This window comes from Anabas testudineus, chromosome 7 (assembly GCF_900324465.2).
Source record: "Anabas testudineus chromosome 7, fAnaTes1.2, whole genome shotgun sequence".
NCBI classification, from domain to species: Eukaryota; Metazoa; Chordata; class Actinopteri; order Anabantiformes; family Anabantidae; genus Anabas; species Anabas testudineus.
This window is the reverse complement of record NC_046616.1, coordinates 12568024-12595871: the sequence shown is the minus strand read 5'-3', so window position 1 is coordinate 12595871 and position 27848 is coordinate 12568024. Positions and strand designations below refer to the sequence as shown.

General features: G+C 40.6%; 2 protein-coding genes across 12 annotated transcripts in view; both read right to left on the bottom strand.

Annotated features, from left to right (window-relative positions):
* Positions 1–71: 71 nt before the first annotated feature.
* Positions 72–9809, bottom strand: phf8 (PHD finger protein 8). The gene is made up of 22 exons (XM_026367979.1): positions 9510–9809; positions 8584–8870; positions 7852–7937; positions 7634–7757; positions 7097–7257; positions 6815–6956; positions 6449–6635; positions 6178–6340; positions 5998–6085; positions 5503–5609; positions 5297–5388; positions 4243–4332; positions 3830–4111; positions 3626–3708; positions 3371–3531; positions 3114–3199; positions 2388–2509; positions 1747–2078; positions 1554–1649; positions 1357–1466; positions 893–1253; positions 72–805 (listed from the first exon to the last, which is right to left on the bottom strand). The coding sequence occupies exons 2-22, from the start codon at positions 8679–8681 to the stop codon at positions 717–719; spliced, it is 3060 nt and encodes a 1019-aa protein (XP_026223764.1). The 5' UTR covers positions 8682–8870; positions 9510–9809; the 3' UTR covers positions 72–716.
* A 1819-nt stretch (positions 9810–11628) lies between these two features.
* si:dkey-151g10.3 (serine/threonine-protein kinase WNK3) overlaps positions 11629–27848 on the bottom strand; it is a 31859-nt gene continuing 15639 nt past the window's right edge. Inside the window, exons 4-25 of one of the 11 annotated variants that reach the window (XM_026368885.1) lie at positions 27430–27650; positions 27174–27331; positions 26875–26963; positions 26543–26762; positions 25999–26314; positions 25682–25800; positions 25367–25567; positions 21594–24170; positions 21305–21348; positions 20349–20484; positions 20125–20241; positions 19934–20035; positions 19784–19832; positions 19498–19650; positions 17374–19412; positions 16906–17152; positions 15215–15291; positions 14787–15115; positions 14453–14688; positions 14274–14369; positions 14017–14180; positions 11629–13897 (exon numbers count right to left, since the gene is read on the bottom strand). In XM_026368885.1, the coding sequence (XP_026224670.1) occupies positions 13316–13897; positions 14017–14180; positions 14274–14369; positions 14453–14688; positions 14787–15115; positions 15215–15291; positions 16906–17152; positions 17374–19412; positions 19498–19650; positions 19784–19832; positions 19934–20035; positions 20125–20241; positions 20349–20484; positions 21305–21348; positions 21594–24170; positions 25367–25567; positions 25682–25800; positions 25999–26314; positions 26543–26762; positions 26875–26963; positions 27174–27331; positions 27430–27650 (8272 nt within the window). In that variant the 3' untranslated portion in view covers positions 11629–13315. Of the gene's footprint in view, positions 13898–14016; positions 14181–14273; positions 14370–14452; positions 14689–14786; positions 15116–15214; positions 16569–16905; positions 17153–17373; positions 19413–19497; positions 19651–19783; positions 19833–19933; positions 20036–20124; positions 20242–20348; positions 20485–21304; positions 21349–21593; positions 24171–25366; positions 25568–25681; positions 25801–25998; positions 26315–26542; positions 26763–26874; positions 26964–27173; positions 27332–27429; positions 27651–27848 lie in introns of those variants that run through there. The other 10 variants (XM_026368889.1, XM_026368892.1, XM_026368887.1 and 7 more) reach the window with 10 other exon arrangements.

Below are 27848 nucleotides of genomic sequence, written 5' to 3'. Positions count from 1 at the left end.
CAAAAAGAATTAATACATGTAGAAAACTGAATGCCTACTATGCGCACACACTGGATTTTTGCAAAACTGTATTTAGATTGGTGTCCTGTAATCATCATATCACAGCAGAATTTTATGAGGTAAAAAATGGTAAAAAGACTAAATACAATACTAAAACTTTGTGTGTTAGGGTTTGCACATTGTCTATGCTTGGCATTAGGGGCTGTACAGACATTACAATTTACTTGACAAGACATGTGTTCTTTGTCCTTCCCTTTTAAAAATATCTAATGGACAATACAATGTCTTTATAAACACAGCTAAATTGTCTAAACAAAATAAATCATTAGGTTTTGTTAATTTATTATACTACTATTCAGCTAGTTCAATCTATTACCATCTGTTGCTTTTAAAATGCTCCCCACAACATCCTTGTGTCAATGTCAAATATGTGATCATTTCGAGTCTTTTTACCACTTAAAGATTATGTAAAACACTACAGTGATTTGATTAAAGTCACAGACGTGTCTGAAAATACCTTTATGTATAAGTGGAGCCAAAACCGACTGCTAACTAGCTGGGTAGATACAATGAGGTTGAATAACAGGTAAAAATGGTTAACAAAGTTATCTAGAGTACAAAATATAGATTACTATCTCTATTTCTCTCAGACCTACTTTCACTAAAGCCCTTTTCTTCATTCACACTTGAGTCTTCAGCCACATTTCCAACATCTCTCACAACAGAAGTTTGCCATTGCGGTGAATTTTCAGAATTTTTCCAAGTCTCTGTTTTGCAGTTGCAAGTCCTTTCTTTGGACGTTTTCCTATTTAAAAGAAAAGAAAATACATAAGCAAATATGCTCTCACAGAGACATGAATTTATACTGACAGTGTTTGAGGTTTACGCTTACCGTGACCAACCCCTGTTGCGCCTTGGCTGGCTAAACTTGCAGGGGATGCACCAGAATGGGAGCTGCTGTTCTGCGGAGACAGGGAAGGTCGGCGTGAAGTGAGAAATACGCCAGGGGCCATGGCGCCGCTGCCTCTAGGGCCTCCAGGGCCAAAAGGTCCTGGTCCTGCTGTGTATTCATGGTCCAACAGACTAGCAGAGTAGTAATCCATCCTCCTGTCTGGGCTCACATCTGCTGCAGACTCAGAAGCTGGTTGGGGGGAGGGTGGGGCTGGCTCAGTCTGAACAGGGGGAGGAGTGACTACAGGGGCAGGAGGACGCTGCTTTTTGGTGTACTTCCTCTTAGCAGGCTTTTGCTGCTCCTGAATTATAATCAACAGAGAAACAATGCATTGTTGAAGTATGATTCTACTCCAATCACAGGCCACTTGCATCCAAGACCAAATACTCTGTTTCCCAACTTACTTGTTGTGCCAGCTTGGCAGCAGCTGCTGCAAGGCCAGTTTCTACAGATGCAACTCTAGCTCCCTCCCTTGCCGGTCGATCCTGTTTGGGAAGGGTGGGCATTACCCTGGCTATGAATGAAAAAAAAAAAAAATTAGATCGTTTAGAATCTAAACAGCAAATCTGATCTGCCTTACTGCTAAGTTTAATCCAAGTACCTTTTGGGCTCCAAGGTGTGTCATCCCAGTTTTTCTTCCGCTTCATCTTAGCCTTGCTAACATGGTCCTCCTCATCAGACTCCAACGAAGGGTAAACTTAAATATAAAGTTGATTACTGTTAACATCGGCTTGATCAGTAAGCTATGGATTTTAATTTATTTGAACAGACAGAGCCATAAGTTTACCGCTCACCATAGTCTGAATCTTTAAAGCAGGTTCCCAGAGTTTCTTGCTCATCTGGACTGTCCTCATCACTAAGGTGACGAGCTGGGCGTTTAATTGGCCGTTTCCCAGGCCGCTGTATAACAGATTTCTTCTCTGGACTTCCTGTCTTTTTGACCCCTCCAGTTACCCACACAGACCTGCCACCTTTTTCTTTGACCACCCCTAATCCCTCTGTCAAGCCTCCAGAGATAGATAAGGGAGATGAAGAGGAGGAAGATGAGGACGAGGAAGGGGGGTTGGCCATGGACAGCATGCCCTGAATGGCATCACGAGTACTGGGAGAGGCTGGGGCTTCCTCGCTGAGAAAAGGACAGAGTTGAGCAATCACTCACCATCTATAAATATAAATAACCTAAGCATAGCATAGAGCCAGAGTCATTTCAAATATGTGAACTATGCAAGTTCTAAAGGTTATTAAATTCTTGCTACAACAGTCAGCATCTCCCCATTTGTGCTCTACACTATTGCTGTAGTCACTTGTATTCCAAGATCAGAAAGTAAAAAAAACTAGCTTCAAGCAACACAGAACTTTTCCTGAATTTAAGTGGTAAACAAATAAAACAATTACTGGTAATCACGACCAAGATCAAGATCAAGTTAAAGCTAACCTGAGTGCTGCAGAGTCCAAGCCTGCCACTTGCTTGCTGGCCTTCAGTAAATCCAGAATGCCCCCTGCACCACCTTTTACTCCGTGAGCAGCTAGTGCCTCTTCATCTGTGGTGTAATCTTCCTGAAGACACATGCAAAAACATGGTATTATTAGTAAAAAACCACTGCCATAATAAAAATGTTCTGGTGGAAAATGTATAACATGCCATAATATACAAACTGATTTGAAGGGGGTGTTGCAGTATACAATATAGAATCCCTATTGTTAAATAGTGATAGTTAATTAGATAGTCTCAAGCAGTTTATTCCATCAGGCAGGAAGCCCCACTTATATTGTCACTATCAAAATTATTAATCATATGTTAGTACTGTTAGTTAGGTCTGCTGTTTAAAAATAAAATACACAATTCAAACTGCCTTCAGTGATTGTTCATTAAAACAACCTTGGAGTAACTGCAAAAAATATTTTACTTAGCTGATATTTTATTATTCAAGTTCAGTGTCTTGTCCAGGGACACTTGTGTGGCCAGGAATCGAGGGTGTACCAGGAGGCAAACCATCAACCCTGGGGTTTGTAGACAACTGCCCTACCAACTGCGCTACTGTCGCCCCAAAGGCACGTGTAAAATAAATTCTTTGTAATCTCTTGGCTATTCCACTAACTTATGCCATATTGCACTCAAAACTGACTCACAACCTGGATGGTGTATTCATAATGACCTCACCTCTATGTCAAAGTCTACCTCTCCTGGCTCCCTAATGCGATGAGGGTCAGAGCAGGGTTTAGCTCTGGGAAGCTTCCTTGGAAGACCTAAAGGCACATTTCAACAAGATTAGATTATAGTAGCAAGGAGGATTTTGCACCACAGTACTCAATGACATTGGAGTCAGGGTAAGATAGTTAATGTAACTTATGTCTATTCAAGGCCTACAACATTAATTTAAGCATTTATAATACTGTTGTTTAAAGTCAAATTCTAACCGCTTAGTTTCTTTTTCTTGCTTGGTCCTGCAGGCTTGCGTCGTGGAGGAGGGGTCTCATCAATCTGTAGCTCGTCCTCAGACTCTAGGTCAGACATACTAGATCCTTCCACAGCAAGATGTTTGAAGTTTCCTGAACCATTACTGTTGCCTTCCTTCTTCCTAAAAAAAGGAAAGAAAGTATGAACACTGACCACTGATAGGGACAAAATCCCACAAGTAATAGGAAAATGCCAAAACAGCTGCAAAAACTCACCCTTGAATTTTTCCATTGGTCAGCACAAGTTTCAATTTGCTTTTATTTAGCTTTCCTTCAAATTCTTCTAATGGCAACTCCAACTGGGAAGATAAAAAATAAAGAAAATAAAAACTCCAGTTACATTTAAGGATGAAACATTCAGACACAAAAAAAAAACAGAATAATTTCCAATGTAACCATAAATGCCTGCAAACTACGTACCTTGTTCTTGCCTTTGGACTTGCCAGGTTGAAATTTCTTGAGTGTATGTTTGGTGTGGATCTCAATGAGGTCAAGTTCTCCTGCTTCTGTCTTAAGTAGCCCCTTCTGACTCTTCCTCTTGGTGCTGGGGGGCCCAGCCGCCAATAACACTTCTTTGGGCTTGGGGCCTTTCTTTTTTCCAGGGGGACGTCCTGAATTCTGAGAGGTGGTCAGGGGAGCTTTAGAGAGGGGCGAACCAGAAAACTGAGGTCCTGTACGGCCAATGTTTTGCTGAAATATATCCTGACAAAAAGAGTCAATAATGTTTAGTCAGGAAAACAGGAAAAAGGGGAAGGAGAAGTACATTTTCCATTTATCTCTCCATTCACAATAAGCTAAAACATGCACAAACTTTTTGTGACTTTGTTTTTTACCTCAACCAGACGAATCTCTTTGGCCAGGTCCTTCACTAGTGTCTGAGTATTGATGGTTTCTGGAATCTCTACTTCATGTTCTGCTAACGCCTGAGTGTATGGAGATAAAGGGAAGGAAGAATCAATCAATCATCTTACACAATATTCCACAAAGATATATTTGCAATTATGATATGCAATCATAAGGTACTTATATATATATATAAATATGCGTTTTCTTGTTTATATTCAAATAAAGAAGGAATACTATGACAATTTGGTAAGGATAATTTTTTATGTCAGTAGTGGACAGGAGGCAGTGTAAAGAGAAGCGGTGGACTGTTTTGTTGTGTGGAAACAAACACGTGCTCTTGAATATGATTTTCTTACAGTTTACATGCACTTAAGTAACCGGGTTACAGTCCGCTTACAGTTGGATTTCTTATGTGTCATGTATATGGGGAAACCTGGTTACAGTATTCGGGTTAGTGGATTAGAAAAACCTGATTTTACCAGGTAGATTTCTCCTGGGGAATGCCAATAACACTGCTACGTAAACGTGTAACAGGGTTTCTAATCGGCTTTCTGCAAGACCACATGTGCATAACAAAGACTCAGACACTCACCACTCTACTACTATCAGCTAAGAAGTGCGCTGAATGAAAGGAGAGCTGATCTTTTAAGTACTACCTGATCTTATACAAACTATATATACAGCATTGTACTATATAAAATATACAGTACATAGTCATATTCACACACTCAATGTGTAATGGCAAATTTTCTTTTCTTTTTTCCTTGTTGCTGTTTGAATACAATATTGATTTAGAGAGAACTATGTCCTGTGCATTACCACTTTTTTGATTTTGTAGCTATATAATGTTTTATGTAAAATTTTGATTTTATATAATGTAAACATTTTCCTGTTGTTCTTGTCGTCCATATATTGGAATTTGGATATTGTCTAAACAAAAAAAGAAAAAAAAAAGTAACAGCCAATGTGACAAATGTTCGGGAATAACAACATAATAAAAAGTAAAAAAGTAGTAAAGTAATCAAAAAAGATTTTATCTACCTCTTTACGAGTCCAGCTGCGGAAGGCATTGTTGAGGGCCTTAGCACCATGAACCAGATAAGTGGCAGGGTGCCTGCGGTTTTCTCTCAAACCTGTGAGACAGAACAGCAAAACATTAATGAAACCATGACAAACAGTAAATACAGGCCACTGCAATGGTTCACATAAAGACATAACACTTTATGAAATTCACTGAAATCCCTCACCTCTGAAGGTATCAAGTAGATGCTTTCCCACATACCAGCAGACGGTCTCAAAGTTGGGAAATCGGAACAAGTCTGCTGTGCTTAATCTCTTTTCAATTTCATATGCCCTGAAGTGATAAGACAGCACAAAAAAGTCAGAATAGCCACATCCTTACAGGTAACCTCTGTAATGATATGTAGCCATTTTAATTAAATAAGTCTAAGAACGACAAACACAGGGAGCTAGAACTGATGAAATATAGTAATTCTAAAAAGTATGTGAACACATTCATTTTTCAAACTTCAACATGTCTGTAGAGTCAGGAAGATTTTACAAGATACAGTGAAAGGAACAGGGAAACGTTCTTCGCCAATGTAGCAGGAAACTGCAATGTGTGTGATTTTTGGTGGTTGGTGTTCTGAAATGATTAGCAAGTAAAAATGTGTTTTGATCTATTAATATTAAAAGAAGATAACAGACTACTAACAGACTACATTAAGATAACATTAACTAACCGAAGCTGCATGTCAATGTTGAGACTATGCAAGAAGTTTCCACCAAAGGCCAGACAGTCCACTGGAGTCAGTACCGCATGAATCCAACCTGAACAAACATGACAAAAGTGTCAACACTTCTCAATGCAGACTGGACTATCAAAGTTATGGTATTTTTTCTCAAAAAACATTTAAACTTGCCTGTCGGTATGAACAAGGTGTTTCCTTGTTTAACAGAGCACTTGTAACACATGTCAACCTGGTCTCCAAAGAACATCTCATTTTGGTTAGATGAGGAACTCCACCTCTCAAAAAGTGCCAGGTTTGCTGGGGTGGGGGAAATTAGGTAGAAGATTTTCTCACCCTGAATAGATATGGAGAGACTTAATGTAATGTATATTTGACATTGTTCAAATGATAAAATGTGACAATTAAACTTCCTAAACACAACTGAAATCATTTTTCCTCTCACCCTCAGGACGTGGTACCACACTGAGGTGCCTCCAAAATCAATGTGAAAGTCTGTGTAGCTATCCTTCACTCCCATAAGGCAGTACTTCTGCACATTGGGACGTTCAAAAACAGATTCTTCAGGCCAGAGGTTTTCCACCCATGACAGTTTCCTTACAATCTTTGGAGTCTCCACCAAGTTTGAGAGCCTAAAACAAGTATTTGTCTTTACTGTTCAAAACATCACATTATAACACAACAACTTAATTTAAGTCATGAACTACCCCATTTTTTAGACAAACTGAATTTAAATAAAGAAGCTGTGTAAAACTTAAGTGACAAGACATTCAACTACATATGTGTCAGAGAAGTGACTATCATGTTGTACCTGGTCTCAGAGAACTCCAGACTGATGACATTGAGCACTTTGTCCCTGTTGGGGCAGTTGTAGTATTCAACAAAATCTCCCAACCGCATCTTCAGATCACACTGGCGAGACACATCAATCACATCAATCTCTTTGTCTCCACCTGCAATTTGAAGAAAACCCAAGAGTTTGAGAAAAGTGTAGAAGGTGTAGTTGTACAACACAAGAAATTAAAAAATAAAAAAAGTTAAAATGCAGATCTGTGTAAATTGTAATATTGTAATAAATGTGTCCAAACTTTACCAATGTAGTGCTCTACATCAGTGACGCTAAATGATGATGGAGGCAGGGTCATGCCTAGACCATCCCGCCTCAGCACCATGACAGGAACACTGAATGAATGCTCTTCAAGAAACTCCACTGTCAGTTGGGCCCCAGATGGTTTTAACAAGACTTCATCCGCACTATCATAGAAATACAGACAATTCACAATTAGGCCACGAGCATTAAAAAATTATAACATTTGGGACACCATACATAAACAAATGCAATAACAATGATACATCATCAACATTAGTGCAAAGTAATGTGATCAACTGCAAAATCGATGCAGTGCAAAATACCCTAGGGTACCCTAAAAGAATGAAAGAAATTGCAGGAGGTGCAATAAAGGAGGGATCTTTTCCCGGAATGGACAGACATGTCATATGTACAGAATGATGCAACAAGGTAGAGTCACATTATGAACAAAATGACAACATTAAATATTCCTCATGGACTTCAGTAAAACTTAAATTACGTAGAGCCCTTTGGGCATTGAAACCATGAACTGGCCTTTACCTTGGGAAGGTACGGCTTCGTAACTCCCTGACAAACTGTGGGCTGCCTGTCTTAACAGGCCGACTTGGATCTCTTCCTCCAGGAGCTCCATCTGTCTGCTTATTGGCTCCACGGCGTTTGCGCACTGAAAAGACAAAAATACAGATAACAAGTTCATTATTATGTAAACATACAAAAACATAATTTCAGAAAGCTTAACATGCGCAATGGAAACTTACTTATAGATGGCCCATGGGTAACCTGGCAGTTGGGACAGTGATACAGGTCAATCTCAGCTGCTTTGTCTTCTTCTACTCCAACACAGCTATACAGAAAATATTAGTATAATTAGACAAAGCATTTGCAGAATTAATAGCTAAATGAACCATGGTGGTTTACACAGTCTAAAGCACTCGTGAGTCTGACAATGCAACAGCTGCCAGAATTAAACTGAAGTTTTTGTCTCCTTTGTGTGTCTGTGCATTTTGCCTGCTATTCTCATTCAGTGTTAGTATCTCACAATTGAATAAGTTAAATGTAAAGAAGAAGAACAACAACAAGGGTGAATGGTAAAAAAAGGAAGTTTCAGATTTGTCTTTCAGATTAGACAGATAAGGAGAAGCTTCTGGTAAAATGAAACTGGAATTAAGATAAGTAACCAAGTAATTTGGGGGATATTGTAATATTTGTTGCACATTGCATATTCAATTGTTGCTGCTGTAAGCAGATGACTCCCATTTTAGTTCAATCTGGATATGTGTGGCCAAAGTTGGATACATATCACTTTCAAACATGCATGTGAACACACCAACACTAAAAAAATCATAACTGAGCATTAAGGCCTGTAATGTGAACGGATAACAGACAAGAGGAAAACAGATACAACTACATCATAAAATCATTCAACATTATATTTATTGCACACAGATAACAATATGAACAAAACAGCGTTAACTCTGAAAATCACCTACCTTCCATGGAACCAGTCTTGACAAATGTCACACTCAATCATGAAGCGAGTGACATCGTATGGTAGGCGACACAAGCAGTACACCGGCACAGATGCCATATTGACAGTGTGTTTGTGTGTGAGAACTTGCTATTGAATGTTATTAATGTGAAAATGTCCAAATCCAGTCAACAAGCAGTTAAGTTCTTAATTGGTTATAAAGCAATACTATTATTGGATTTAACAGTTTTACTTAACATTCAGATTTCAGTTTCTCATACACATGACCACTGGGATTCACCAGGACACCTGTTGTAATACAGAAGCACGACAAAACCTGTTACCTGTGGACATTGGAATAGGACAATAAAGTGAATGCATTTGCAAGCTCACTAGTGTATATTGTGAGTACTGACGAACACTGCATACAGTATATAAGTAACGTTAAAATCTATACCGCCTATAATATATAAAACTACTGACTGCAACCTGACATGCAAACTCTGTCAAGTGGATAAGAGACAAAACGAGTAATCGTTTCGGTAGCATAACATAAATGTTTAACTAATGCTGTTTAAGTGCACTATTATAAAGGTAACGGCTATCTTATACCCTACCAAATTTTAGGTTATAAAGATTTTGTTTGCGTCAAGAAGCTGTTTAAAGTACTCAACTAACGTAAGCTCGTTGTTTGTAAACACACTGAGAATGTATGGCTCCCAAAACACTAACGTGTTTAGCCTGTAGGCTAACGTTAGCCACGAAGCTAGCTAACCATAGCATCTGCGAAAATGTTAACTTAAACTTATGGAAGAAACAACTGATGCCATTTCTTTAGCTTTTAAACTAGGAAGAAACGTTACATGTACCTGCCACTGCTAATTAATTTCAGTCAAATACTGATGCGTTGTTTTCTAAATAAATCAATATTAAAGGCTAGCAACTCACCGAAGTCTTGTTACGGCAGGGCCGAGCATTCAAAAGCGGCTGTAATCCCAACGCGAGATCGGGGGTGACTGCGGCCTTATTATGCAACGTATATTATGAACAATTTGCTTTACCACATTGTTGTTTATCAACTCTGCAATGCCCAAATATTGATGCTAGGTCCAGAATTTCACACTGGGCCTAAAAACTTAAAAGCTGGAGCGAACTAATCGAGCACAATAACTACAAATAACGGTGTATTTAACTGCATCAACGCCATTTCAAAAGCAGTAGCGGCGGACCGTTTCAATAGCAGATCGCTGTCTCTCGCTCAAAGACCAATAAAGTTGCAGACGCTCAAATACGGAGCTGCATTCAAGACAAAACGTTGCAGAACCTTAGTGCGGGAACAAAGTTGCAAAGACTAATATATTACTTTCATATTACGTCTACTGTTGAGCTATTTGCTATTTTAACTATACGACTATATAGAAAATGACAGGAACTGCATTAATTATATTACCTATATTGAATTGTATAACATTTAAAAAAATAACGAGAGATGCATAAATGAATTAATTACACATTTACCACTATTTACTATTAACTAATAATAACTATTATCTTCATCAACTATCGCCAAAATCCACAACGTCTAAGCTATCGGGTAAAACCAAAGTGAAAAACCAAACTCCTTTCTGTTTATGACAGTTTATATTCTGTGTAGACACATTATGTTTATATTTAAAGCCTGTGTTATAATATTGTAAAATGTTTTATAATGCACAACTTGAATTGAGTTCAGCCTATCCATAAGTATACTAGTATGTTTTAATGTAAAACTAATTTATGTATAGCCAAATGTTTCTTGATATACATTTATTATTATACATTGTCTTGTTTTAAACACACGTCATTGTTTGTCATTTATTTGATTTATCTTGCACAGATTTGACACTTGATTTTATTAACAGAGCAACGTCTTTTAATTTTTCTACTGTTCTGTAGACCTACTATGAAAATCTAACTGCATATTACCTTTACAAAAAGCAAATGCACACATTATGTTAATTGTGATGTAACATAGACATGATTTATAGTATATATTAAGGTGTCATGTATAAATGTAACCTTTATGATTGTCTGAGTCTGATGCGGCACCTCAAACATCCATTTGAAGCCAGTGTGGTTTGGAGAACTCATTTTGCCAAGCAGAAAAACAAACAAATGAAAACTCACACAATGCCTTCAATCAATGTTTAACATAATTTATTTTTATTAGTTACAAAACATAAATAAAATCAACAGTTGAATTAGTTACAATTTTCAGAGGCTAAACCACCAACATTGTACTTGATTTTTCTAGGTTACTTTGCCAGTATGTCCTTGTGTCATTGGTTCTCAGTCATGCCATTTTGGGACTCCCCAAATCTTTGTTTTTATCAATTTGTAAGTTTCTCATGTTTCACTTGCAGCCCAGCATGGACACTCTGTTAAGTACCAACCTTTACACAGTTTAGAACTTAAATAAGATGTGACCAAAAATGACCTAAATATAATCTTAAATGACCCATAAATGTCAGGTGTCAGAGAGGTATATCAAGGCAGGGGAGTCCCACGTAAACAGGGATGAAAACCAGTGTTTAGTTTCAAATAGCCTCTGATTTATAATGACGAGAACACAGTTTTACAATTTGTACAACCCCATTTCAGAATACAAAAATAATCTTTATCTTTTAGATAACATTTTGGTAACACTTCAAGGACAAAGCCAGCTCCACATCATGAATCATGATCATTAAGCTGTACCATGCGGTCAACATGTTAGTAGCAGACATGACGACACAGTATCTCACCTTCACTAATAATGTACTACATCTCTGTGAAAATGTGGGTTGTTTTGAAAAGCAACAAATACAGAAAACCATTGTTACACTCTAGATTATGCAATTGTGGTTTCTGAGCAACCATACCCTTTAGCACAAACTAGTCCTCCTTAACCATTCGTGTTTTGAATTTCTTTGACTCACACAGTCTCTAACAACCTGTACAATCTCCTGTTTGTTTTCTGTGGCACACAATCTCTTTATCATTAATAAAACAGAAATGCTGCTTTAACTACAGGCTACTTATTATGCCAAAAAAAAAAAAAAAAGACTAATGCTTGACCAACAATGGTCAAATGTGTGTATGGCTAAGTGTACTGATAACCCAATAAAATGTGTAGTTAGTAATATATGTGCTGCTGATATATTACTGTGTATCTCTGCAACTATAAAGAAAGCTCAGAAACAGAGGAAGTGAATATTTATGACTTGAGGAAACCTTCTGGAGTGTACATAAAGCACAATAATGGCCTGTAGATCATGCTTCTAACAGATGCATTTACAGCAACAGATTAATGTCAAAGACTAAATCATTTGTAATTGGAATAAGAAATTTGTATTTTACCAAATAAAGCTGACAAAGAAGCACATGAGGATGTGAAGTTGGAAACAAGCCATAGGCAGAGTAAACTTTTGCAGCTGGGTACAGTGACATTTGAGAGGCCGCTTTGAACTACAGAAACATGGGCGCAATTTCTGGGACTGTCACAAAGAAAGATTATACACTCACAGACTCACACAAATGCAGTCATTATAAAAGGCAATACAGAAATAACCCATATCTCCCGTTCTATAGGAATTGGCAGTTTTTTTCTTTTTCATCCTCCTCCTCAGCATGACACTGTGATATACTTTGATATGCAGAGCTCAAACTGAGAGCACAAATGTCAAGTGTTAAAGCATGTCATGGTAAAAGCAACTGTACTCATGACTGATGAAGTATATCAGCAGGCTGAAAATATTAAGTGTGAGGTCCATGAATTTACAGCAAGTGCAAGCAGTTTTCACTCAGGCAGCTCAAGTTAGTCATAAGGTCATGCAGTCTTTATTTCTGATTGTACCCAGGTTTCCACTGAACATAGTGTAGATGTCAAACAGTATTTCAATTTACCATCATATTAAGAATTGATCTCAATTTATATCATGGTAAGTAATTCAGACGGTTTCTAAGTTCCAAACCTAAAATAATACAAAGCACATATTCTATGGTGCAACACTGCAACTGTGTTGTATTGTAGTAATAATGGTAGCCTGATAACTTACCGTGCTCTACTGTGTAACATGCTGTTGTTTAAAAGCCTTGTGCTGTAGGCCTACAGTTTTAAAAGATCATGTCAAGATCATAAAAAAATCCACTATGCGTCTGGTTTTCATCAGTGCTTCTACAAAAATATTTTATGCCTTACAGACAAATCAATACAATACATGCTGATCAATTTAGATGACCATACTAATTGCACTTTTAAAATTGATAACCCTTTCACTAGAAGCATTGACAAACTGAATGAAAAATATCAACACACCATTATTTTGTCCTTCTTGTCTCTGAGGGAGAGTTCAGGTCCAACTATGTTGGTTTGAAAACAAAAACACGAATGTCGTGTCAAAGGACGATAGGGATATGTAGTCACATAATTCTTAACGCTCACCCACACTCATAATGCACACACTCATACATTAAAGAATTTATACAACTCAACACCCAAGCATGATTCATAAATCCCAGCTGCTGTGTTACCCTCTCTGTACATAACTCTGTCTATCATCTCTCACATTCACTCTCCATCTCATCCAGAATTACACTGGAATCCATATATTCAGTGCAGTCACAACTCACTCATGCATACAGAGAACGAACACTCCCAATCAGCTTTACGTCCTGATCCACTAAGTATTTCCATCATTTGTACCTTCATATTGACCTTACACTTCTCCTTGGTTTCATTTCTGTCCCAGAGGAAGAGTAGAGGTGGGAGGTGTTGGGTGAATTTTGGCACTGGAAGGTAGAGCAGCAGTACAGCAAGAGGAGGAACAGGTAGAAGAGGATGAGGAACAGGAGCAAAATGTCGACCCAACAGAAGCAGCAGCAGCACAATCTGTAGGTGCAGTGCTGCCGCTTCCAGGCAGCAGAGATGCAGCCATGGAGACTGAAGATGTAGGCATTTGGGAAGACAGCAGAGGTTGGCTTTGAGATGGTGGGTGGGGCACCTGGGCAATGGGTTGTGTTTGTTGTAGTGACTGAGACTGTATGGGAGATTGCATCCGGGGCTGTGGTATCTGCTGGCGAAGTGGGGACTGCTGATAGGTCATCTGCTGGAGGGGAAGAGACTGATGGAGGTGTAAACTTTGCTGCATCTGTGGCACTTGAGCCATGTGCGTTTGTGGCGGAGGTCCTGGAGAGTGCAGGGTGGACAGGCTCCCTCCACCTGTGTAATGTGAAGGGGCTGCCACAGGCAAGCTGGCAGGGGTTGGGGATGTCTGGGGGTTCAGTGGTACCACAGGAAACCAACCTGGTGGAGCCACCTGTATGGAATATAATAATGATCATTGAGGCTATACTGTACTTACAATAACGTTGCTACAAATATTATCATGTCTTCCTAGATTAGAAAGCATATTTGTTAATTAGTTTGTAGTCCTACCTCAGTTGGCTGGCTCCAACCTCCCAATTCCTGCACCTGCTGAATCTGCTTGATCTGATTCAGTGAAGGCTTTTGTGGAGTAGGGCCCACTGGCTCCTTCGTCCAATTATCAACAAGCTTGTGCAGTTCATCTGTGAATGTGCTTTTTCGTAGAGGACTGTGGTCTGTGGAAAAATGAGGAAACACACCTTAACGACTGATTTTGAATGAATAAATTATGTGTCGTCTTGATGTATCATTGTTGTGACAAACAACACCTCTTTTCGAAGGCAGTGCAGCGCAGTGCTCTGGGTTGCAGTATATGGGCAGTCTGCTCTGTTCACTGCCTGAGAAACTACTTGACTGCTGAATCCCTACAGGAGAGACAGAACAAATCATTCCACAAACATGACTCAAAAAGAGAAAGTGAGAGAGATAGAACTTAGTAAAGTCTCACCAGAGTGTGTAACTCCATTGTTATCCATGTGGGAGTGAGGTCGGGGTCGGAGCTTGATTTTGGCTGGCCTGGGCCTGCGAGGAGATAGGACAGTGGGTCCTGTGGGTAGAGGAGGGGTTCGGGACAAAGAGGCAGGCAGACTCTGCCTTTGGTCTTTGAGGGAACGAAGCTGCCTGTACAGCTCCTGCAGCTCTCTGTTCTGTTGGGCTTGAAGAGATACCACCTCTTTTATGTGCCTACAGAGGACATGAAATAGAACATATCATAAATGCAAAGATAAACAGCTTTTATACTATAAAATAAGGTTGTTACATCTCTCCCCTCACTGACTTACTTCTCTCTGAGTTTGTGTAGTTCTCTTCTCAGGTTTTCGTCCTCCAGCTCACTCTCATCATCATCATCACTGCTGCACAGGGGAGAGTGGCTGAGCCCGTGACCTCGGACCATTGCTGGGGTCCTCTTACTTTCGTCTTTCTCCACTTCTTTTGGCCGAGATCTCCTCTTCTCCCTCTCCAAATCAGGGGAAACTGGGGAGCTGTCAGTCTGCCTGTCCTCCTTCTTAGTCTCAGCTTGGGTTACAGAGAAGCGTCCAACTTTCCTGTGGGTGCTACCATGGCCTATTGGCACATCCTTTGGAGGCGAGGTCTGAGGTACTGGAGTCACCTGATGGCAGAGGACATGGGAGACATGAGCCGATTGTCCAAATTGCACTGAGGCTTTAGGCTAATTGGCAAAGACAGAAATCAGTACTATTTCCCCTACTTGAAACCGTCCTTTGCATGACTGAGTTGGATTTAGGAGTGGTGCCTCTTTCTCCTCTTGTACTGCCTGACGTCCATCTGATAAAGAGACAGGGATGAAAAACAAAAAGGGGAGACAAGGACCCAGAGACAAAAACATAGAAACATTGGGCATAAAGAGTACATGAATGACAAGACATACACAAACAAAAGCAATGGACACAGAAAAATGTACATCACAGAGAGACATAGAAGCACACAGACAGGGGCACGAACACAGAGAAACACTGTTAAAAATCACCAACCAATGTCACACATCATCAGCTCTGCGACTTACATGACTTGCATGCAGGTCTTTGAAATGTGGAAACATATGCAGAGTTGTGACAGTCATTTTCAAGTTATCATAAATAATGTGAAAGATAAATGTACATTTTTGTGGATGTAAAAATACATGCTTAAGAGAAACATGTTATGTGTGTGTGGGAAGAGGTGGTCAATGTTTGTTTCATTAAAAACTCAATGAATAAAAACAAATATTGAAAATGGCAGTTGAATGTTTATAACAGTGTACCCTTACCCACCCACACATCCACTCTCTCATTCTCACTGACTAAACATTGTCCCACTCATATACCAGACAACAAAGCCCAATATCACATTTGAGATATTGTTAAGTGTGTTTGATATATGGGATTACTGTATTAGCAAAGTGTGTACATGGATAATCACTGCCTAATATAAGACCAACATACAAATATACAGTGTGATACGGGTGTTACTTACAGATAACAATCCATTATTAGTAACTTGGGTGGAACATAACAGACATGCTCATGCATGTGCACTTAAAACAAAGGATCTAAGCTGCTGTTAAACATATAAACACAAATGCATGCAAGATGGCTGGAATATTTAAACAGTTTAATAAAATGTAGCCACATGAGAAACCTACCCATGTATGACAGAACCTGACTAATTTATAGGCCCTAGGTAATATTCATAATATATAGTTGAAATAATGATAGTAGGGTCTCTTGGAGCAATGCTATACTGTATATGCTGAAACCGAGAATGTACATACTCTGAATGGCAACTGACTACATAATATCAGCTTAGCAACTTAGCATCTGTCTTATCTGTGTTATTCTGTGGTGTTGTCTACAGTGAGCCAGCAGGTGGAGGTGAGGCGGTGAGATGATTGCTGCTGGCAGTGCCTGTGGGTAAGGAAGGGGTGTGTCTTATGAAGGGCCATGTCCTGTCTTGGGCACAGGAACAGCTCGGCTCCAGAGCTCATCTGCCCTGGCATGGGCATCAGAATCGCTTTCTATTCTCTGCCAATCTCCCACCCTCCTCTACTTTCCACTGTCCTTGCCCTAAGTAATTCATGCAAAAAGAAAAATTTCCAAGAAAATTAAATTAGGTAAAAAGCAATTAAGGGAAATATTAAATAAATAAACAATAATGTATGTAATGATGTCAACATGGACAGTACATGGGGACTATAGTCACATAAAAATACACAAAAACAAAATTATTTAGCTGGACACATTTTCATCCATTACCGTTAACAGTTATTAATTCCTGATGGTTAAGAAAGTTATTTTACTATGTTAAAACTAGCAGTCGATATTAGATTTAGGTCCATGCCCCAACATCCCAATCTCTCTCTCTCGCTCTCTCTCTCTCGCTCTCTCCCTAAGAAGACGCTACCTTGCTGGACTCTGGGCTTCTTGAACAAGCTGGCGGAGTGGCGCAGTTTGCATGCCCAGTTTTTGAATTTTCGAGTCCAGGATTTCTTGCTAACAGGATTTCTGATACTAGGACATGTCAGGTTTAGGCCAAAATATCCACCTCCTGCATTGTGCTGGTGCTGTCCATGCCGGAGGGGGATCGGATGCTGATTGGGGGGCCACGATGCATCTCCAGTGGTACTGGTGTCAGAGTGTGGGGGAACAGCCTAGAACAGTTAAGACAGTTAAGAGTGGCTGCATGGAGTTGAGACATTCATAATGGAGAGACTGTCAAACATTTAAACATAACAAATATCCCAGACAACTGAAAAAGAATTTAGTGGAGGAACATTTTCACACTGGAGGTAAATAAAATACATTTATTACATTGAAAGAAAAAATTGATTGAAGAGAATTTACTCAAATCTAATCTGTGGTATTCACTCACAAGAATGGTTGGTTCTCCTGGTACAGGCGGGCGTTGGGGCCCAGCAGAGTCATCTAGACTGGGAGGCAGGAAAGATGTAGGTGGAGTCGATGAAGCAGAAGGGGAGGGAAGAGATGGCCGAGGCTGCTGTTCCACTGGACCCAGCACTGTAGAGATGGCCACTTCTGAGGAGGCCACCTCTCCCCCTTCATCCTTTTCTGGTTCAGGGGAAGTGGAAGAGGATCGGGAGGTGGTTGAGGAAGTAGTGGAAGATGAGGAGTGGGGGGAAGTATCTGAAGAGGAGTCAGGAGGGGGGAAAGACAAGTGGTGGTGTGACTGGGGCTCTGGTGATTCATCTCCTCCTACTGATGTAAAGGCAGCGGACGTAGGGCCTGCTCCCCCAACCGAGGCTACCCCACTGCTGTATTCCTGATACAACAAGTTCCTTAGCTTTTCATCCAAAGTTTTTATGCGGTTGTCAACAAATTCAATTTTGGGTGGGCCTTCACTGTCTGACTCAGCCACAGAGGAAGGCTGAGCAGGAGATGGTGTCATTGTGAGGGAAAGCGTAGGAAAGGGGGCTTCAGCAGTGCTAGGATGAAGAGGGGGGAGAGAAGAGTCAGATTGAGGATGAAATGGGGCAGAGTAGCTGCATGTATCCTCTGTTACACTTGTTTCTCCTGTAGACACCTCTGACTCTGACATCTGTAAGGAGGACTGCTTCTGCAGTGGAAACTGCTGCTGTTTTTGGGGTGTGTCCACAGTTTTGACAATCTCCTGTTGCTCCTCAGTGTGTTGCAGCTGTGACTGTATATGTTGTGGAGCCAGGTCAGCAGGGATTTGGGATTGTTGTGGAACCTGCTGTTGTGGTACAGGACAAACATTTAGTTGCTGTTGAAGAAACTGTTGACTAATTGACAGGGGCAGCAACTGGCTCTGATCTGGCTTTAAAGTCACAGCATCCATAAGCAGCTGATGTTGCTGCTGTTGTATCTGCTGTTGCAACATTTGTTGTTGCTGTAAATGTATTGTCTGTAGGTTTAACTGTTGTTGCTGCTGATGATCTATATGGGTCTGCTGTTGGGCCACTACAGCAACCTGGGGTGCCACAACCTGCTGAGCTAACTGCTGTAACTGAGGCTGTTGCATCAGCTGTTGGCTAAACTGTGTTTGCTGTTGAAGAAGGGGTTGTTGGGTCTGCTGTATGGATACTGGTGGAAGAAACTGCTCAAGAGGCAGAGACTGTGGTAACAATTCTACATGACCTGGCAGAGGCAGGACCTGTACCTCCGTCAGCGGTGGTTGAAGTGGTATTTGTTCCTGCATTAGCTGCTGTGGTTGTAACTGTTGGAGAGACTGCTGAAGTGCTTTCTGAAGTTGGATTTGTTCTTGGTACACTTGATGGTGTGCTTGCTGTTGTTGTGGTGTTGTCTGTTGAGTCTGATGTTCCAGCTGGACTGGCTGCAGTTGCTGTTGAGTTGCTGGTACCTGTTGCTGTAATGTAGCCTGTAGCTGTGGTTGTTGTGGGGTTGGTTTGGCCACCTGGGTGAGTGTCTGCTCCATGACAAGTTGGCTTACAACAGAAGAGGTCACTGCAGTAGCAGGTGGAGGGGAATGGAAAGAGGTTGAAGACTGTTCCGCTGCAGACAGATGTGGCCTTGGAGCAGTTATCACTGTATCCCCTATACTTTGACCTACAGTAGAACAACTACTGGTTCCAGGAGAAGTGAGGATATCAGGAAGTATGGTGGTAGGTGTGTGAGAAACAGCAGTAGGAGCAGTGGACAAGTTGAGGAGATTAGCAATTTGGTCAGCAGTAGCTGAGGAGAGTAGTGGCAGTTCAAAATCACCTGAAGCCACAGGAGGGATAGATGTTTCAAGAGTGGAAGGTGCTGCAGAGGTGCTATCAGAGGCAGTGATGTGAGGAGCCAGGGTAGCTGTGGCTGGGGGAACTGTAGAAGCAGCGGCCGAGACAGCGGAAACTGGAGGTGAGGCAGCAGAAGCTGTGGGGGGAGGGGCCATTTCAGTGAAGGATTCCAGACTCTGAGATCCTTCACTTTCTGAAGCCACAGAGAGGAACACACAGTTGGTTTCTATTAAATGTTAAAAAGCCATAGAATTAGAATTGACGTGGGAAGAGCTCACCTTTCTTTGTTTGTGGAGACTGCGGTATCCTCATCTCTGCAATGGGAGGTGGTGTAGCTGTTCCTTGGCCGGAAAGAGAGTCTCTATGGCGGATGGTCTGGTTGATAAAGAAGCGCCAACGTCCCACTGGGGAAGAATGGGGCACTGAGTCCGCTGAGAATTCACGAAAATAGTTGTAAGACTAATCATAACTCAAGTTAAGTTACCGCTACACTAAGCAATTTCTAATTTTTTCACTTTTGATTTTATATAATGATAAGAATATAGTACATATTCATTAACTCACTTGTTGAGCTAGTAGGAGTGCTCACGTGTAACTGGTCAGTTGATCCAGTCTAACAGAGAAATCAAATTTCGAAATTCTAGTTATCCACTCAAAAACCAAAGAATAATGGAGGAAAGAAGGTATTAAATCAAAATAAAACAGTCAACACACCTGTGAATGTGTCTGAAGAATTTCATGGGCCTTCTTAACTATTGCTCTTAGCTGCTCAACAAATTTCTCTTTCTCCACATCAAGAACAAAGTCCTCTTCAACCTAAGAAAATCAAATTCAACTCAATACAACATGGAATGATACATCTCAGGAGTCAATGCAGACTGTGATACAGTACATAGGCTCTTTACCATGTAATCTGCTATGTCCTCAGGAGCATCTCCATCGATGTCAAATTTAAATGTCACCATTTTGTTGCTGTGGGTCTCCAACTGGCATTCCACCATATTGTCCCCACTGCCGGACACCTATGGACAACAGGTAATATAGGCAAGGCATCAAATAATGTCCTGGGAAAATATACTGGGATACATGGACTTAGCAATATATTTTCTATTTGTCACTGTTTTTTAACCTGTAGCATGCTCAGCTGAAACTGGTGTGAAACCTTCTCAGGCTTCTGACAGGAGGCTCTTCTTTGACTTTTTAATTTCTCTAATTTGCCATTGGTCATGAGCTGAGCAGTTTCTTCTCCATTAGCTGGAACAGACCTGTGAGTGGCAAAGCAGTATGGATGTTAGGTACAGTTGGTTGTGACAGGTCCCAGAGCAAGACACTAACAACATACTCTCACTGCATTGTCTGTAAGTCACTGAAATTACATTATCTAAATGTCAGCATGAATATATAATACACAGTGTACATAAATGTCCAGAAAAATCTCCTATTTTCAATGTTTTTATTGACCAATTTAGCTGTATTTTTAAACAAGTTGGAAGAGAAAAAATGATAAGACTGAAGGAAGAGATAAGACTAAAAATATTCAATATAATACAATAACTCTAAATTGCCTTAATATACATTGTGTTGGTCAATCAAAACACAGGACATCTTCTGTTTTTAATTTTGTGAGATAAAGCTTTAGCATAAAAAACAAATGACAGATTTTAGTTTTTATTGCATTTTTGGAAGTCCCACCTTTTCTGAAAAGGTGGCTGGTATTTATTATCATGCTGGGCATCTGACTATAATAGAAATATAAATCTAAATGCAGTATTTTAAGAGGCTGATATCCATTATGAAACCATGGATCATATGGACAAATGCTTCTGACTTTTAGAAATCTAATTGTACAGTAATTGTCCAATTTTGTTTGTTGATATTTGGGTTAGCTGAAAATCAATTCACATTTCATCACAGTTTTATTCAGAATACAAAGAAATTGAAAAAAAAGTCACTTTCTTTGTTAATTAATACCTGTTTCTTTAATCATGTTATGTTGCTTTTAAATTGAGGTGCATAAAATCTTCAATATACTGTCTATTACTGGTAAACAGAGCAAAGATCAGACATTAATGTTGTCACACATACCCAGAAGAAGAATGATATTCCGTACTTGACAGGTAAGGACCATCCTATAGAAGAACATGAAGACACACATAAAGTAGGAGTATGCAGGAAAGAAAAAGAAACACAAAAAACAAATAAAAACATTAGAAGTTGCACATAAAGCTAAAATGTATATTATGACATACAGTGACAATTATACAGTTCCATAAAAAAAAAAACTCTTGTTAGTTTGAATCAAAAAGGCACAAACAAATTGAGTAAAATGATTTTCTAATTATTGTAACACAGCAAACGTTCAGGCTGCCTGTACCTGAGTAATGCCCAGTAGGGTAAGGTCACAGTCTTGCAGTGAAGCTTGGGGTAGTTTTGGGGCATTAGAGTCAAGTGATTGTAGAGCAGATACAGGTGGGGGCGAGGTGGGCATTAAGTCGGCCTGCCCTGGTAAGGTTACCTGGGCAGCTGGTGGAGATGAAGGCAGCTCTGGAGCAGGGGCAGTAGCAGGTTGTTGGGATGGGAAAGATGGTAGTGATGCTGGTGGATATGAGGTGTGAGAGAGGCTGAGGGTCAATTGATGTGCAGGAAAGGTAGCATGGGGCAAAATAGGTTGTTCAGCAATCGATGTGTCAGTGTGTGTCTGAAAATGAGAATGAACCTGTGTTTGGATATTCGTTTGGGCTTGAATGCTAGTTTGTGTGTGAGCTGGCATCATCTGCTTGGCCTTGTGCTGTGGAGATGGAGGGGCATCTACCAGTAGATGACTATAGAGGGGCAGACTCCTGTTCTGAGACTGAGGCTCAGCCACATTACTGGAGACTATCTGTGCAGGAGGGTGGGTCAGCAGATGTGAAACAGGTGGACACTGTGGGGGTAGCTGACTCTCGTCAAGTGGAATCAAAGTCTGCTTTAGAGGAAGTGATTGCTGAATGGGAGCTGGGATGTGCTGTACCGGTAACTGGGTTTGCACAGGAAGTGGAGCTGGCGGCTGTTGCACTTGAGAAAGCTTCTGCAGCTGTTGCTGGTATTGCTCTGCAGCCTGAGTGATAGGCTGAATGACAGAAGGGACATGGATCTGGTTCTGGAGATGAGCCTCATTTCGTCCTTGCAGGGAAAATACTTGAGCAGGGACAACAGCAGATGTCTGGAGAGGGATTGGTGTAGTCTGCATGGCATGCATCTCATGGCTGGCTGGAGCTCCAACTGGGATATTAGGATCCATTACAGACGTGCGATGCTGTGGCTGGGCAACTAATGCTTGCTGCTGCTGTATCAATGCTACTTGCTGTTGTTCTAACAACTGTTGCTGTGTCAGATTGTTATGAGGTGTAAGCTGAATAGTGTTTAATTGTGGAATACACACATGCTGTATGTCAGTTTGTTGCTGCTGAATCTGCTGCTCACTCATACTTGATGGAGCAGGGACAGGGACCTCTTGTTTTTCAGTTTGCTGAAGATGAATGATGGCTGCTTGCTGCTGCTGCTCTTGAATCTGTTGTTGTACAAGAGCCTGCTGCTGTAATAGCTCTGCGTGTTGCTGTTGTAGGAGTACCTGCTGCTGACGCTGTTGTTCTAATTGTTGTTGCAACAAAGCTTGCTGTTGCTGCTCAATCTGCTGCTTGAGGTGCAGTTGTTGCTGCTCTTGTTGCTGTAGCTGTAACTGAGCTTTCTGATGTAGCTGCTGCTGTTGTAAAATAGCCTGCTGTTGTAAATGCTGTTGCATAATTGCTTGTTGCTGTTGTTCAATTTGTCGGAGTAAGACTTGTTGCTGTAATTTTTCCTTTTGCTGTTGAGTTTGCTGGGGTGACTGCTGCAATACACTTTGTAGCTGTTGTTGTCCAATTCGCTGTTGCATTTCTGGCTCATTTTGTGTTTCAGCTTGGTGTTGTCCGATTTGTTGATATAACTGGTTCTGTTTCTGCTGCTGTTGTTGTTGTTGGTCCAATTGTTGTTGTAAAAGTGCTTTTTGTGGCTGCTGTTGTTGCTGTTGTACTAGAGCTTGTGGTTGCTGCTGCTCTTGTTGCTGTTGAATAAGGGCTTTTTGCTGTTGCTGATCCATCAATTGCTTGTGTATAAGTGCTTGCTGGTGCTCCAGCTGATGTTGTTGTAGTTGGGTCTGTTGCTGCTGCTGTTGAAGCAGTGCTTGTTGTTGCTGCTGATCAAGTTGTTGCTGCACATATATCTGATGTTGCTCAAGGAATAAAGCTTGGTGCTGGTGCCCTAGCTGTTGCTGTAACAGAGTTTGCTGTTGCTGCGGCTGCTGTTGTGGTTGTATTGTGGTCTGCTCATGAGGATCCCCTGTCAGTTGCTGTTTATAGGTCTGCAGTTGTTCCCCTGGCTGTGGCAATGGCATAGCCCGCTGCTCCATACCTGTTTGTGTAATTAACACCTGCTGTTGAGGAGTTGGCTGGACAGATGGAATAGGGTGCTGTACACAGATCTGCTGCTGAGGCTCCTGCTGTGCAGCTGTAGTGGAAAGGCTCTGTTGATGTTGTTCCTTTGGTGTCTGAGTGGAACTGCCTTGTTGCTCAAGCAGAGTGGCCTGGGCCTCCATTTGCTGTTGTGACTGCTGTTGAAGGATGGCGATCTGGGGATCCATAACTATCTGTTGTTGTTGGACAATAGTCTGCTGAGGGATCATTACAGGCTGTGTTTGCTGGGGGGCTGCCTGGGGAATGATGTCAGCAAGCTGCATAGGAGTGGCAGGGGGTTGGGTTTGCTGAGCCAGGGGCACAATGGTTCCCGCTAGTGCAGCAGGATCACTGACTGGCATAGATGTAGTGAGAACATTAATGGGTGCTTTTAGGGAAACAGGGGGTATGTATGACTGTGAGGGGGGGATTGACCCATGGGGAGTGGTAGTTTGAAGTGTATCTGATGGGAATGTTTGTGGCTACTCAGTGATAATGTCAAGATGATGATTGTGTGGAAAAGAAGGGAAAAGAAAGTAGTAACAATTAGGTAAGAGTAAGCTTCAGCAAAAAGCATAAATCAACAAGACGTAAAATTTTATACAACAGGGTTTTCCACAGTGTTCCACAGGCCGTGGAATGTAAAATACAAAGCAAGTTAGAAAAAGTAAATACACTATAATGAAAAGATCAACGAATATACATACACACGCCTTTTGGAATTTCATGATTTTCTGCATTCATTTGTTATGAAATGTGACATGATCCTCATCTAAGTCAAGACTGTTAAATATAATGTGCCTAAAATAATAAAACTAAAATTCTGATCTTTCATGTCTTCATTAAGAAAACAAATAAAAACCTCATACTGCGAGTGGAAAAAGTAACAAAAAAGTATCAAAATAATGACCTCAAGTCAGGTGTTAGCAAAAGTTAAGAAAAATTGTTTGAAGGTGTGGACTAGAGCTACCTCAACTGACAAAAAAACACAAACTTTTTGAGTTTGTTCCGCAGAATACACTTATCAGAGCCATGCCTCGCCAAAAGGAGCTTTCAGAGGATCTACGATCAAGAATTGTTGATTTACCTAAAGCTGGAAAGCGTTACAAAGTCATTTTAAACACTTTAGGCAAACAATCTACAAATTGACATATTAGGAGTGTGGCTACTTCACCAAGAAGTGGGCGGCCAGTGAGAATGACTTAAAGGGTACAAGAAACATTCATTCACGAGGTACAGAAGCCACCCCCAGTGACAGCCAAAGAATTTGAAGGCATCATTAGAACTGGCTAACTCTGTGTTTCTATGCATTTGTTAATTCTCTTGACTTAGATGAAGATCAGGTCAACTTTATGACAAATTAATGCAGATAACCATGAAATTCCACTGTATGTGTATGTATGTATGTATGTATGTATATATATATATATGTGCTGATTTAAGCTCAAAGTTTTTTTTTTTATTATTATTACAGTGTATTTACTTTCTCTTGCTCTGTATTTACCTTTAAATTACAACCTCAGCCAACCAACTCCCTGGGGAAAACCCTGTAAATGTACAATCAAGTAGTAAATCTTAGAATGTTTAGTGCTGGAATTACATGTGGTTGTGGTTATTTGAAGGAAAACATACCAAAATAAGATTATTTAAAACAAGTTCGTACTACCACTCTTTTCACCTGCAAATATTGTTGAGGGACACTTGGTGATACCTGTGGGACCATAGTACTAGGCTGAAGAAATGTCTGTGCCACAGGTCCCCCTCCACTTTGGATTATGGACATGCTGGACATACTAACACTCTGAGCAAGAGGCACATTTGGAACACTTCCAGTCTCACCAATAGGAGGCATTTGAGGATGAGCCAATACACTGGTGCCCTGTAGTGCAAATTAAAGAACAATATTATGTATCATTACACTGATTTTAAGCAATATTTAATTATTCAGTTTTGCGTAAATTATGATTGAGGTGGAAACAACATATAGACATACAGATGCTGCAGGGGGCAGAGTAATCTGGGAGTGGGTGACTGATTCCCCTTGCTGAGAGTATGCCTGGCTCTGTTCACTTGCATAAGATTCACAGCTGGCTGACCCAATGCTCTCACCTTCTGAGTGAAAGACAAGTTAAAAATAAGAAGTAATGTAAAAACTCAAACACACACTTTGGAGTAAAAATATTCATTAAACATTTCCAGTTTTATTTCGAGCTTGTTACTTATTTCATGACTGTTGTCCTTAGCTCAGAATTTATCTTTCTAAAAACCTCCTGGGATAATATAAGAATAACATGATGGTGCATACGCCACCTGGCAGACTAAGGGTTGTCCCACTGAAAATATGTTGCTGTCTGACATGCTGGTCCACTTCAGGCAGCTCCTCAGACTCCTGTCCTCCTCCTCCTGTTTGGCCTGCTACCCCTGGCCCCAGTGAAGATGGGCAAGATGGATGAGAAAAAGTGTAGGAGGTGAGAGTAGAATCTCTTCTTTCTTCCAAGCCCTGCTGCTGCTGAAGGAGCTGCTGCTGCTGTCTACGCTCCCGTGACTTTTTGATCAGATTTACTCTGTCCCGGATAGATTTTCCAACCACTTTGGCATCACTCTCATGGAAGAAGCCCGACTTCACCTGTCATAAGAGGTACACAGAGAAAAAAAATGAATTAATGAATTAATGCCTCAAGTAGGCTGTGGGAATCTAGGTCAGAGAGAAATACTTTGAAATTGCTGTTAAATCAGCTGAAATATTTCCTTCAATTGGCCATCTTCCAAGTTTTAACGCATTAATACCTATTCCCAGTCTACAGTATGCCACACACTTTCTACTTGTTGTGCATTCATTGTCCTTGTGTCTCACCATCTCTAGAGCCACCTCCTCAGCACTGTCATTCTCCAGATCATAGCTGAACTCAATGGCTTCATTGTCTTTGTGTTTCCCCTTTAGCTTCTTAGGCTCTTCAACCCAAATACGGAGAGCTAGACAGTCCTGTGTGCCCGTATCCTCCTCTGCTAGTTCCACACGGACCCCTGTGTCCTCCCCAAAAAATGCATGGTTTAGGAGGTCTCTGATTGAGAGTCTGTTTAAGGAAAGACAAACAAAGGAACAGAAACTGTAAAATACACACCAGGGTGTTTTATAACTCCCTGGATGACATGACATGTGCAGTATGTCTGTTAAAACCTGCTTACCTTTGGCTCTTGTTCTGTCGAATACAGCCTTCAATGATCTCTTTGACCTCTGGGTCATTTACTTTATCAAAACTGGCTGGTTTTATACCCTGCAGAGACACAAATAGAAAATTAATTGTATTTGACAGAAATTTATGGAATTAGGTTCTGGGATAGGTTTTTACCATAAAATGTACCAGAAATTACCAGAAATTTGGAATCACAGTTAATTGAACTGCTTAACAATTAGGTCTACACATTTTATCACCAAACATTTTTGATTTTGAATGAGAGTGTCAGTCAGAGTAAACTAAACATACACTTGTGACTTTGCGATAGATCTGAGCAGCATTTTGGCACTCGGAGTAGGGGTATTCTGAAGTAGCCATCTCCAGCATGCACATCCCAAAGGCATAAACATCAACAGACTCATCATAGTGCTCCTCATACATCTCTGGAGCCATGAACTCTGGTGTTCCTGTTAAGACCAGACAATAGTTCGAAGTCAAGTATAGGCAGAACCATTTCACGGTACCATTTCTTCTTGCCAAAAGTATTTGATTTAGCTATGTATACCTATCACACTCTTAGCAAAGGAGGTCCTCATAAGAGTGGCCAGTCCAAGGTCACCTATCTTGACTGATCCTGTGGGGCCTGTTATAAAGATGTTGTCACACTTGAGGTCCCGGTGGACAATTGGAGGAGTTCTGGTGTGAAGGAAGTGGAGGCCCTTCAGGATCTGTCTACACCAACTCCTCAGCACCTTGGGTTTCATCACCTTAAAGCGCTTCAGGTAACTGCAAAGAAAAAGATCAAACCAATAATATTATATTATTAAGTGAAAAGTATTTTGCTGTAATCTTAATGTCTTTGAACTGAAATTGGTTTATTAAAATATTTATATCAATATATTTTCTTCTTTTACTAAAATAAAAAGAAAATATGCCACCAGTATGCCTTACTGAACATTTTTGCCATGCTATTTTATTATTATG